Source organism: Habropoda laboriosa, unplaced genomic scaffold (assembly GCF_001263275.1).
Source record: "Habropoda laboriosa isolate 0110345459 unplaced genomic scaffold, ASM126327v1 scaffold447, whole genome shotgun sequence".
Lineage (NCBI taxonomy): Eukaryota > Metazoa > Arthropoda > Insecta > Hymenoptera > Apidae > Habropoda > Habropoda laboriosa.
This window is the reverse complement of record NW_017100624.1, coordinates 977,545-988,282: the sequence shown is the minus strand read 5'-3', so window position 1 is coordinate 988,282 and position 10,738 is coordinate 977,545. Positions and strand designations below refer to the sequence as shown.

General features: G+C 39.5%; 1 protein-coding gene across 1 annotated transcript in view; it reads left to right on the top strand.

Moving 5' to 3' along the window:
* Positions 1-8,884: 8,884 nt before the first annotated feature.
* The window catches only part of LOC108576754 (coiled-coil domain-containing protein 151), a 4,028-nt gene continuing 2,174 nt past the window's right edge, over positions 8,885-10,738 (top strand). The window contains exons 1-4 of the mRNA XM_017939810.1: positions 8,885-9,028; positions 9,115-9,230; positions 9,938-10,294; positions 10,382-10,526. Coding sequence (XP_017795299.1) covers positions 8,885-9,028; positions 9,115-9,230; positions 9,938-10,294; positions 10,382-10,526 — 762 coding nt within the window. The remainder of the gene's footprint in view (positions 9,029-9,114; positions 9,231-9,937; positions 10,295-10,381; positions 10,527-10,738) is intronic.

Below are 10,738 nucleotides of genomic sequence, written 5' to 3'. Positions count from 1 at the left end.
CAACAGTTACTGTTGCATTCTCCCTACGAGCAAGTTGCCATCAGAAAATTTGCAACCCAACAGAAATATCCCCCTCGATCCAATTGAACCTTATCGAAGGAACGTTTTCTAATCGACGTTGTGTACGAAGACGCGTAGTAAGACGCGCGTAAAGCCCTCGACGCGCCTTTCTGTCCTTCGTTTACTATCGAAAAAGTCTCCTCTCTACGAGCCCGAGCTTCTTGGAATCTACATACTGCCACGCAGGATAGATCCTTTCGTGCTTTATAAGGGCTCGCGGCTGTCCTGCCGTTGACTGACGGCACAATCCTCGATTCTTGCACGATACTGAGGAGCAGCCGCGGATCTCTGGACGACGCGACGGGGAAGACGGGGAACGAGCGACGTAACTGGCAGAGAGAAACGAAAGAACGGAAGGAACGGATGGACGTGCGGTAGCGAAGGTCCTTAATTATGCGGTTTTACGCTATGCACCAACAACAGGGAGAAAAGGTACGACGGGGAGGTTAAGACGAATGCAAATGTCCGCGTGGCGTATAGGCCAGGTCGGCTGAAGCAACGGAAAGAAGCCAGAGAGATCTTGCCCTTTTAGTTAACAGATGCCGCGAGATACCCGGCTATCTCTCGTCTTTCTTCAATGTCCTGCCGGTGGTTGACGGTGAAAACAGAACGATCGGGGAACAGGAGAAAAGTATTGGTGGTATCCATCCATCGACGGGAGCACGCGTGACTCGAACCGAACGGGGTCTTTAATAGCTCGTGGAAAACCTGATCGCGAGGGTCCAAAGCCGGTTTCGCTAACAGCGAAATCATCAACGACAATCGCACGCGTGTGAATTATCAAGAAGCAAAACCGAACGAGACGACCTCCTCGGGGCTAAATTAAACGTGTAATTTTTTCGAGAGTGAAATCTGCCGGGTACGTTCGACTACGGCTCGGCTCGACTCGAATTATCGTCAAATTGTGACCTTTCTTGGAGAACGTGTTGCCTCTAAGTGAACGGCAGCAGGAGAGACGCTTGGCAGACTTTAGTATCATTGTGCACGCGTTTCTCAAGTTGCATTAATGTGTATGCACGTGTGCACGGAAGGCTCGTGTGGCCCCTGAATCGATGAAAGGGAACGAGGAACCGGTTGCAGGTCGATCGCACGTCGGATTCTAAGCCGTGCCGGTTTCGAGTGTCTCTAGTAGCTACCAGCGAGATAGAAAGACCGAATACCGACTTGAAAAATGTTAATCGCTTCGATGGCCGAAAACTACAGGATTCCTAATCGACTCGGAGGTATTACACTTTGTCAGCGACACAGGAACGTTTTCCTCGAGAGGAGTTTTCATCTTGAACGAGAAGAGAGGAATGCTGTATTATGTAACACCGTACGTTACTGCATATTTATAAAAAGTTACGAACCTACTCGTGGAAATAAATGCTTTACCATGAAGAAAGATTATATTTCTATAAATTAGAACGTAATATAAAGACATTAATAGAAATATGCTGAACAACAAAAAGATGTATTATAATTATCGTGATCCTTATTTATCATTTCATAAATGAGAACAACAAGATCACTTAACAGAACAAACAATTTTCATTTGAATTAATGTAGTACATTAGAATTTTAAATTAAATCCAATTAGGAGCCCCTGAACCAATTACCGATTCATATTTCCCGCCAACTTGAAAAGATATCACTAATGAGCGAATATAATAACATTTTATTTAAGCTTCTTAAGTATTGTCAACAATTTTCTGTTTACTCTTATCAACAACGTATTAATTACCGCAATGTATATCACGCCGTTGTGCCTTTCTATTTAAACATTCTTAAACATCCTGTCCCTGTTCGATTCACACATTTTGTTCTATATTCCACATGCTTCGAAAACTCTCTCTATGTAAATTATTATACTTACTCGTTTTAAGGAAATTTTTTTTTTCAATAACGAACACGGTTTTAGTCGGTCAATCGCGAGCTAGCTCGCGAAAATGAACGTGATACTTGTATCGGTGCACGGACGACGCGTGGTTTTGTGTGAAAGCACGTTAAGTCCGGGCGAATCGTTTCCTAAGGAGAGAGAGAAGAGAAAGCCTGAGAACGTAAGAACGGCGAGCGTCTGGAGAACTGCCGCCATGCCGCATTCAGAGTATCTCAACGCAAAGTAACAGACTCGAGGCGAGGTCCTCGGTCCGCTCAATCGGAGAACGTTCTAGAACGTAATCCTTGCGATATCTTTTTTTTTTTCATTCTCTATCTAATAATAGACTGAGCGACACGAATAAAAATCGCATCAAAAGGCTAGAAAATTATTGATTTATTTATTCCCGATTAATCTGGTTAATAATTGATCAAACTCAATTGATAAAAATAAATTTCAATCTGTTTTGAGTATTTTAAATTGTTATCAATGTAACAGAAAAATGAGGGAGAAGAAATAAGAAATTTTAGTGTTCTAAATATTTTCAAGTAGAATCTCAAGTCAGTGATATATTAAGGAAATATAGTACGGAAGATTTCCATTGCGTGTATGGGATGAAATATAATTTGTTATGCAACAAATGAATTCAACAACTGGCGAATGTAGCTTGCATTTGTCTGCGTGTCACTACTAATTCGGTTTTGCTAACTTTCTTTGGTCGATTGCTCTGTACCGACTGCACGTTCTTCCCGCCTAAGTACTCATTGGCCCGAGCCAGTGTTACGTCACTGCTCACAGAGATTTATGCGTTGTAGAAAAGTGAAAATGAAAATTCATGATCGTAAATGCTCGAAAGGTCATAAAGTACTCTGCACCGAGAATAGTTTAAAACAAACACAAAATTCCAGTTTACGTACCGTAGTCTCAGTTTGTAACAAATACTAAAATTATCTATTTCATTGCCTTTTTCATAGGAATTCAATGGACAGACTTTACATTTATGAAATCCAACGTTGCATCAAAAAATATTAATGTCCATTTAATGTCGATGAAAATAACAGAATATTTTTGAAATTTCTCATAGATGTGTAACTGTTGACCTCTAATCGTTAAGTGTCCATAGTCATACTTAATTTAGAGAAAATATATAATCGACAATAAGATCAAATAAAATTATTAAATGCGGTTTCTCTTGAAAAATTTATTCTTCTGTAGTTATGACGTTTGTTACGTAATTACCGATTTAAAAGAAATAAAGATATTGAAAATATTTCTAACGAACTAAATATTACAACAAAAAAGTACTGCGTACAGAAAAAAAGGTAAACTGATATTTACAAGCGAAGTGGAAAAGAAACAAGGACGCGAAATGTTGGTTCGGATGTTTACGTGCACACGAGGGAAGGAAGGCTCGTTTCCTGGAAAGCGGGGTTGGGCACCTGTCCCTCAGGACTACCAACTTTAAGGCACAAGCTTATCGACGATATCGAAATTGAGCACCACTGTGACAGTAACATAACCACGTGTATTCGAGCAGGTTAGCACGCATGCGTCAAGAATATAATAAAAGTAAAGTACAAAAAAAATATTCTCTCTAGTCGTCAAGATACGAAAAATAACTGTTTTCGTACACAGAACAACAACACGAATCTTGGGGTCAACAACAATATTTACCCTGTTCCATAAACCTACTACTTTTTACGTATCTTATAAATAAAGAATAAAAAGAGGAAATCGTTGGAGAAATATTCCTTTCGAAAAGACAGACGTGTCGAGCAGCATAAGACTGAAATGGTCAATATTTTTGAGACAGGTAGTAATTGAAAGCAAGCACAGCGATGTCCGACATCGCTCTGGAATACCAATTATATGAACGAAATCGTTCGATAATCTTTCGACGCTTTGACCTCGAACGGTTTGTAAGACGTTTAACGGTGAAAACGTTCGAAAAAAACACGGAATGTCAGTTAACGTGCAAGCGTCCAACGCGCCGGCGCTTAGCGTTGTTTCGTGACCTGTTGCCTAGCAGCGACATGTGGCGAACAACGACTTCAAACTAATTCCAAAGAGAACTCGATAGAATATGTTGAGAATAAATGCATTATTAGACTTACCGGATACCGCGGGAAGGGAAACAAGTACGAACAGGGGTAGAAGGAGACACGCCATCGATGCGTAATCCAATTTTCGTCGTGGCAACATGATGCCGTGAATTTTATCCACACACATCGAGTAGACACACACTCATCGGGGCCCGGGCGCACACACTAGAGAGAACCAACACTTCGGTGCACTTCAGTATAAAATCCGCGTACCGTCACTTGACCACGCACATCGTCCGAAATCTATGTCACCTCCGAGACGTCCAGCAAAAGTGTATACACGTTCACGCGAGGCAATACGAGAAAAAAGTATGCGGCAACCGTATACGAACACGACCGCGTCCGAAACACTTCTGGGATCCCTATTGTTCGCTTAACGCGCTGAAAGTAGTTCCCCGATGCGCGCGCACCTGCCTCCAACGTCTGTATTACTACGCCACCATGGGATGGCTGACCGCGCGAGCCAATAAGAATTCAGCTACAAGAGAATGCTGCCGTAGTACGCACTTATTACACTTCTGGCTACAAGAGAATTTGTTCAACACTAAGTTTTTCATGATTTTGATTTATTAAGTGATTTGATATTTTAAATAGTTTGCATTAACATTGCAGCGTTAAATAACGTTATGATTAACACGTGTATTGTATTTAGAATAAATATTACTACATGCAAGTACGTTTTATTTACATAAAATTTGGCGCGTTATTTATAGGTTAAACATCTCGAAAGCACAGACAAAAGAATTCACAGTTCTGTATTAATAAGCTTTATTTCTTATTTAATGCATTCAATCATTATTATTCCTACGTGGCGTTGTAAATCTTTAACGAGATAGAAACTTTTAATCAATTTCCTGTTTTCCCTGTGCTGCACTGCGTGCCAGAGAACAACATAACGAAAGTGACTTAATTGTCTCGTTATCAAGGCTGTTAATTACACCACCCGCACGTGTTACACCGACTCGATCAGATTGCCTTTTTTCGTTTTCTTCTTTTCGAGCTGTCGTTGGTTGTTTTTCACTCGGTTTCACGAATTCGAGCCGTAAATGCGAATCGAATCCCTGATTCCCGGTCGGATTGAAATCTAACACTGTCGCGCGTGACGCTTCTCTAGAATTCAAGCGGCAAACGGAACGCAACGAACGTGGTCAGTTATAAAGTGCCAAGACGCCGATGTGTATGAGGCCCGTCGAGTACTGGCCAAGCATGTCTGATCATTAATTAACCTTCCAGCGGTTGATTGCGTGTAACGCGAAATTCATCGCCAGCATAGCCGCCGCCAGGCGCGGCTGCTGCCTTAACGAATACAAATGCGGAATTATAATTCGGTGCCCTCTCCTTAAGTCCATTCAACAGACGAAGCCTTACGAATTGCTTTCCCCTTTGTGTTCCCGAGCATGCGAGATACACGCACGAAACTGTAAATACGAGGCGGTCGTTAGTTTTTATTAATGGAATGATTAACCCTATCATCGAACCTCAAACATCTGCGAGCGACGCGTTGTCGCGCAAAATATTACGCCATCAAGAGCACTGTTGCGCGCGCATCATTTATATAGGAAAACAGCCATTAGAAAATAGAAATTGTAAGAGGGGGGAATAAATGGACTTTATTGGCGGAGAATGAAAAATTCGTTTTAATTGAAATGTAAGGCTATAATTATTATCATTTTGTTTCAAATATTTTATATTTATCATCATCTATTTGCGTGCAACTGTTGAATATTTTTAATTGGATAGATCAGTGGAAATTAAGGAAGTACACAAAGCTGAGGCTTCTAAAAATAGGTAAACTTTGGTCATTTTTTCATAGGTAACTACCGAATGAAAAGTTCCAATTTTTTAAGAGGATATAAATGTAACATTCAACTATCTACCCTAATTTTTAAAAAGTAACAATACTACCAGTTACCTACCGAAAAAAATTCTCAAACTTTTACCTATTTTTAGTCTCCTCGGGGTGATGTACTCTTTTATGTGATCAAAAAATCACATATTTAATACCTGTTATAAGTTACACGATTGCGCATGACATCAGGAAGTGAATTCCCACATGATATCGTCGTCAGGGTAACGCCAGGTATTATTCAGTCAATACTCACGAATCTGCAAGTATTTCCGTGAAATCATGTCCGATCCGTTAGCACCTACTATAGAAAACAAATTGAACGATCTGAATAAAAAAATTGCAGAAATTAGAAAGAAGATCCAGTTATCAGGTAAATTGACGAATTTAACGACACCACTAATATCTGTTCTCTTAATCTGGTTTCACATTCGTATATTTGCTACGCTACCGTTCGCATACTGTCGTTCTTTCGAAAAGAAAAAAAAAAAAACGATTCCCTAGCGTTTATTTCCCAAGCGAGTTCCTGATTGCATATGAAGATACATAAGAACACGTTTAACCGGAAAGACTAGAAGTTCAGAAAGGAACGTTCGTGTCACATAAGCGGCTGGTCGAAGAAAAAAGGAAATTTCTACCGGCTTATCGATGTACTGCTATCAAAATGTTAATTATAAAATGAATATTCCAGTGAGCGTTTCTATTAAACGTAGCCTAGCAAGTATCACTTCGGGTCGTGGTCTCGTGGATTCGTATAAAATATTATTTCCTAGCTTAAAATCATTCCAGTCGCTTTTTCCATTATATCTCTTCTAATCGAACCTAATCGTAGCCTTTCGCAACTTCTCCGTATTAAATAATAATAGCCATCGCTTTATTTCACCTTCAACTTGATTATCGACATATATATATTCGGCAAATCGAATAAACGATGTCGTTAGTTATACGTAACTGTTCGTATTAAATATTCGATAAAGATGTTTCGTTAAATAGTTCGATTTAATTCACCGGAAGTGTAAATCACTGTTTGGTGTTATAAGTGAAGTAAGTTGGGCCTACAAATATGAAATAACCCTAAAGCTTATTCTTTTAAACTGCCCTAAGTATACGGAGGCTCGTTCCAGATTCGAAATTAATAAAAATCTCGGTGATCGTCAACAAATACTGAAAATATTCTTTCTTAAGGGATTTAATGTTCTATAATAAAATACACGAGCAGCTGATGAGACGTTAAAACTCAATTAAAAAAAATATATATGAATAATAGACTAGAAGAATTATTTAACGATAACGAATATTTGATAAAGTAGATCTTATCGTTGTGATTCTAGTTCGCCAATTAAGAGGCACCATAATTAACGTCTCCTGAATTCCTCCCTGAAATCGTTTAAAAGGACAACGAGCAACCTACTATTATCGAATTTCCTTGAACAAAGTCACTTTTCGAGGAAAATCGTGACGTCAATTTAGGTAATTTGGGCAATTTAGTTTGTTTAAGGTGTACATGCAAAATACGTTGATCATGACTCCGTGGCTTGATCTATCGCAACCCACAATTTAGTCACGACTTTCGTTTATTCTATCCCTCGGCTATTATTATAGAAATCTTTTTATCTCCTTTTATAGCTTAATCGTTGCCTTTGTTTATCATTCGAGAGAATGAAAAACCGATTAAATTTCGCTTGACATAGATGTTTGTTTTCACGTGAAAAGATAGCGGAACGTAAAACAGCACCGCGTTGTAAATTATTCCGCGCTTTTCTCCCCTTTAAACCTACACGCTTTCTTCTTTATCGTTCCTTTCATTTCCGACGAATTTTTCTCCCCGTTCGATGAACGTGCCGCAGACATGCACGATTCCGCTAGCCAGAGGCGGCGTAAAGTTGAAATTCGTCGAACATTATTCATACGATATTGACAAATAGAGTTGCATCTCGATGCGAAACAACATTCCTCGGCCAGGTAAATCCTATATAGAGAATAGGTAGGAACGTTTTATTCATAAGTCTTCCTAGACGAGGAACAGATGCTATCGGGCATCGTATGCGATGTAAGATGTGTTAATAACGAAGAGTGTATGTATGCATTGCAGAGGGACAAAGAAAAGCGAATTTCGAGGAATACGAAGCGAAGAAACACGAATACACGGAGAAGATCGCGACGCTCAAGCAAAGCATCAAAGAGCTTTACGTGGAATACGCGAACGTGCAAAATGTAATTGTCAATTTTTTTTGCCAACCGTGAATTAGAATCGCGAAAAATCGGTTTCCGTTTGCGTACACTTTTGCGTCATGTGTGTTTCAGAACGAAGGGAAATCGGAGAGCAAAGTTCGCATAATCCGGAGGTGTTCGGCTTATGAGAAAAAACGCAATTTAGATGAAACTATTGCTAAAGCGCAAGAGGACAATGTACGCTTAAGAAAGAAGTACGATCTAATTAAATATCAGCGCAAGAAGGTGAGCAGCGAGATAGTAATCTCTTGAAGGCTATTCCGCGTGAATGTATAACCATATCCGAGCGTAAATAATTCTTAGCGACAGCAAAGATTACACTTGCTACTGGAGGAATATGGTCAATTAATGAGCGATAAGATGCAGAAGATATTTAAGAAGAAGACGGAGAACCCGTTGAGAAACGTGAGTTAGAACAATGAGACCAAAAGAGATCACTGCAGGATATATACAGGGTGGGCTATTTATCTTCTCTGATTATGGCGGTAAGAGAACAGTTTTTCTCGCGTAATTTAAACGGTTTCGAGGGGTGAATTAGATGGAAGAAATGGCAAAATATGAAAGGAAGCGTTTGACATTTGATTTAAAATTTTAGAGTCCAATTTGTGTAAAAAAGGAAAAAATTTTCCTTTTATCTTATGCACCCTTTGAAACCATTTAAATTGCTCACCGTAGTTAGAGAAGATAATTAGGTGGCCCACCCTGTATATTGTCAGAGAATCTATCATGTTTCTGTTCACACAGAAAATTGTTAAGCTCGAAGTACGTTTGGAGCACACCAGAATGATGCAGATTAAAGCTAATATTGCACGGATGAAGTATCGATCCATGCATGCCGATTTGAAAGAGAAATCTGTGCTTTATGCATCTTCTTTGAAGAGTTTGGAGGACGAAATGAGGGAGCAAGAGAATGAAGTTAAACGACTTCAGGCAAGGAATGAATTGAATTAACGAAGTGAAATTTTATGCTTCGAGAAAGAATGTAAAGTCGATGTAAATACGTTCTTTTTTTACAGGGTGTGAAGGAGGAAGCTATTACATTGAAAGATAATATGCTGGAAACGTTGATAAAAGAAGAAATTGAGGTGACGAATTCTAGTAAAGAGCGCCATGCTGTGCATGAAGAATACAGGTTTGAACAAACGAATATTATTTTGTTTGAAATATTGAATGGAAAGTAGAACGTAAAGTAATGAATCGTTTAAAAAATTACTTTCTGTACCGAGACTAAACAAATTATTTAAGGTAACTGCTTGAAACAAACTAACATGTATTTCTGAATTTTTAAGAAGAGCAAAGCAGTGTCCCTTCACTTAGTAATTTTCTGCATTGAAATTAAAACAAAAAAACATAAAACATACCGCCACAATATTTATCAAATAAAATATCCCTAACACTAGAAACGACTTATTAGCGATTTTCCAAAAGTGAATTTTCATGTAACTAAAAGATGATTGAAAAATTAGATTCATATCGACACATGGCCAACAGACCAAATTGACGGTTAAGGAGGCCTCGTCAATGGACGAGTTCTCATCAAGCTTTAAGAGGTGCTGAAAACAGCACCCAAGTTAGCAAACTGGCTCATAGAAATTTATTCTGATTGCTAATAAAATAAAATAAAGAACAAAATAGAAGTATAAATGCAGCAAAGAAATCCAGAAGGTTGCACACTATAATACTATTCACTTCTCTTAAAAACTCGCTAATGGGTCATTTTTGACCCAGCCGGTCTCCCAAGATTTGATCGATCGTTGCAATACAACATCTGCAAAGTACAAGCAACAATATACGTATAATTCATTGGCGACAAATAGGCTCAAAGTGGATTACGATTAGGCAACGCGTATTGGAACGAAAAACGGAACTCGAACGGATGGAAAAGATGATATTCCATTCGCGTCCGCGAGATGATTTCGACACACGTGGGAAAAGCCGTATACAGTCGACAGAGGACATTACCAAGGACGAGGTGACACGACTGGAAGAGGTGTTCGCCAAGCTTCGCAGCGCCACTGGAGCGACCAGGTCCGAGGACGTTCTGAACCGGTTTCTGGGTCAGCGGGCGACCAAGGATAATCTGCAGAAAATGCGGGTGGCCACGGAGCACGAGAAAATGGCCTTAGAAAAGCAGAGGCAAGAACTTATCGCCGAGATGGAGACCAGAAAGTTTTCGGAGATGAAGAACGCGGAACAGTAAGTTCTCCCCCTCTTCATCGACGTTCGTTGCTGTTTCTTTACCTTGCGATTCGGAGGTTTTAATTGGACAAACGTGTATGTCAGAAATGCTGAAGAAATGGAAAAATTGAGTCGTCAAATGAACGAGCAGAAATCGCGCCAATTGAAGGCGGACACGGAGGGACAACGAATGGAAGATCTGCTGCAGGCGGCTACGACGACGTTATGGAATGTCTGTAACAAATTTCGAGTGAGTTACGCTTGAAATGGATTTCGTGAAGTTTCGTATATCGTACGGAAAAGATTTTTTTTTAAATACTTGGAAGTTAGTTTGTGGAAATTGGAACACTTGCGAATGATGGATAGGAGAAATTTCGAAGCGCAAATTCTGGGTTATTTCAAAGAAGGGAAGTGAGGAAGTGGAGGTAGAAAATTTCGGAAAAGCTATACTCTACAGCTAAA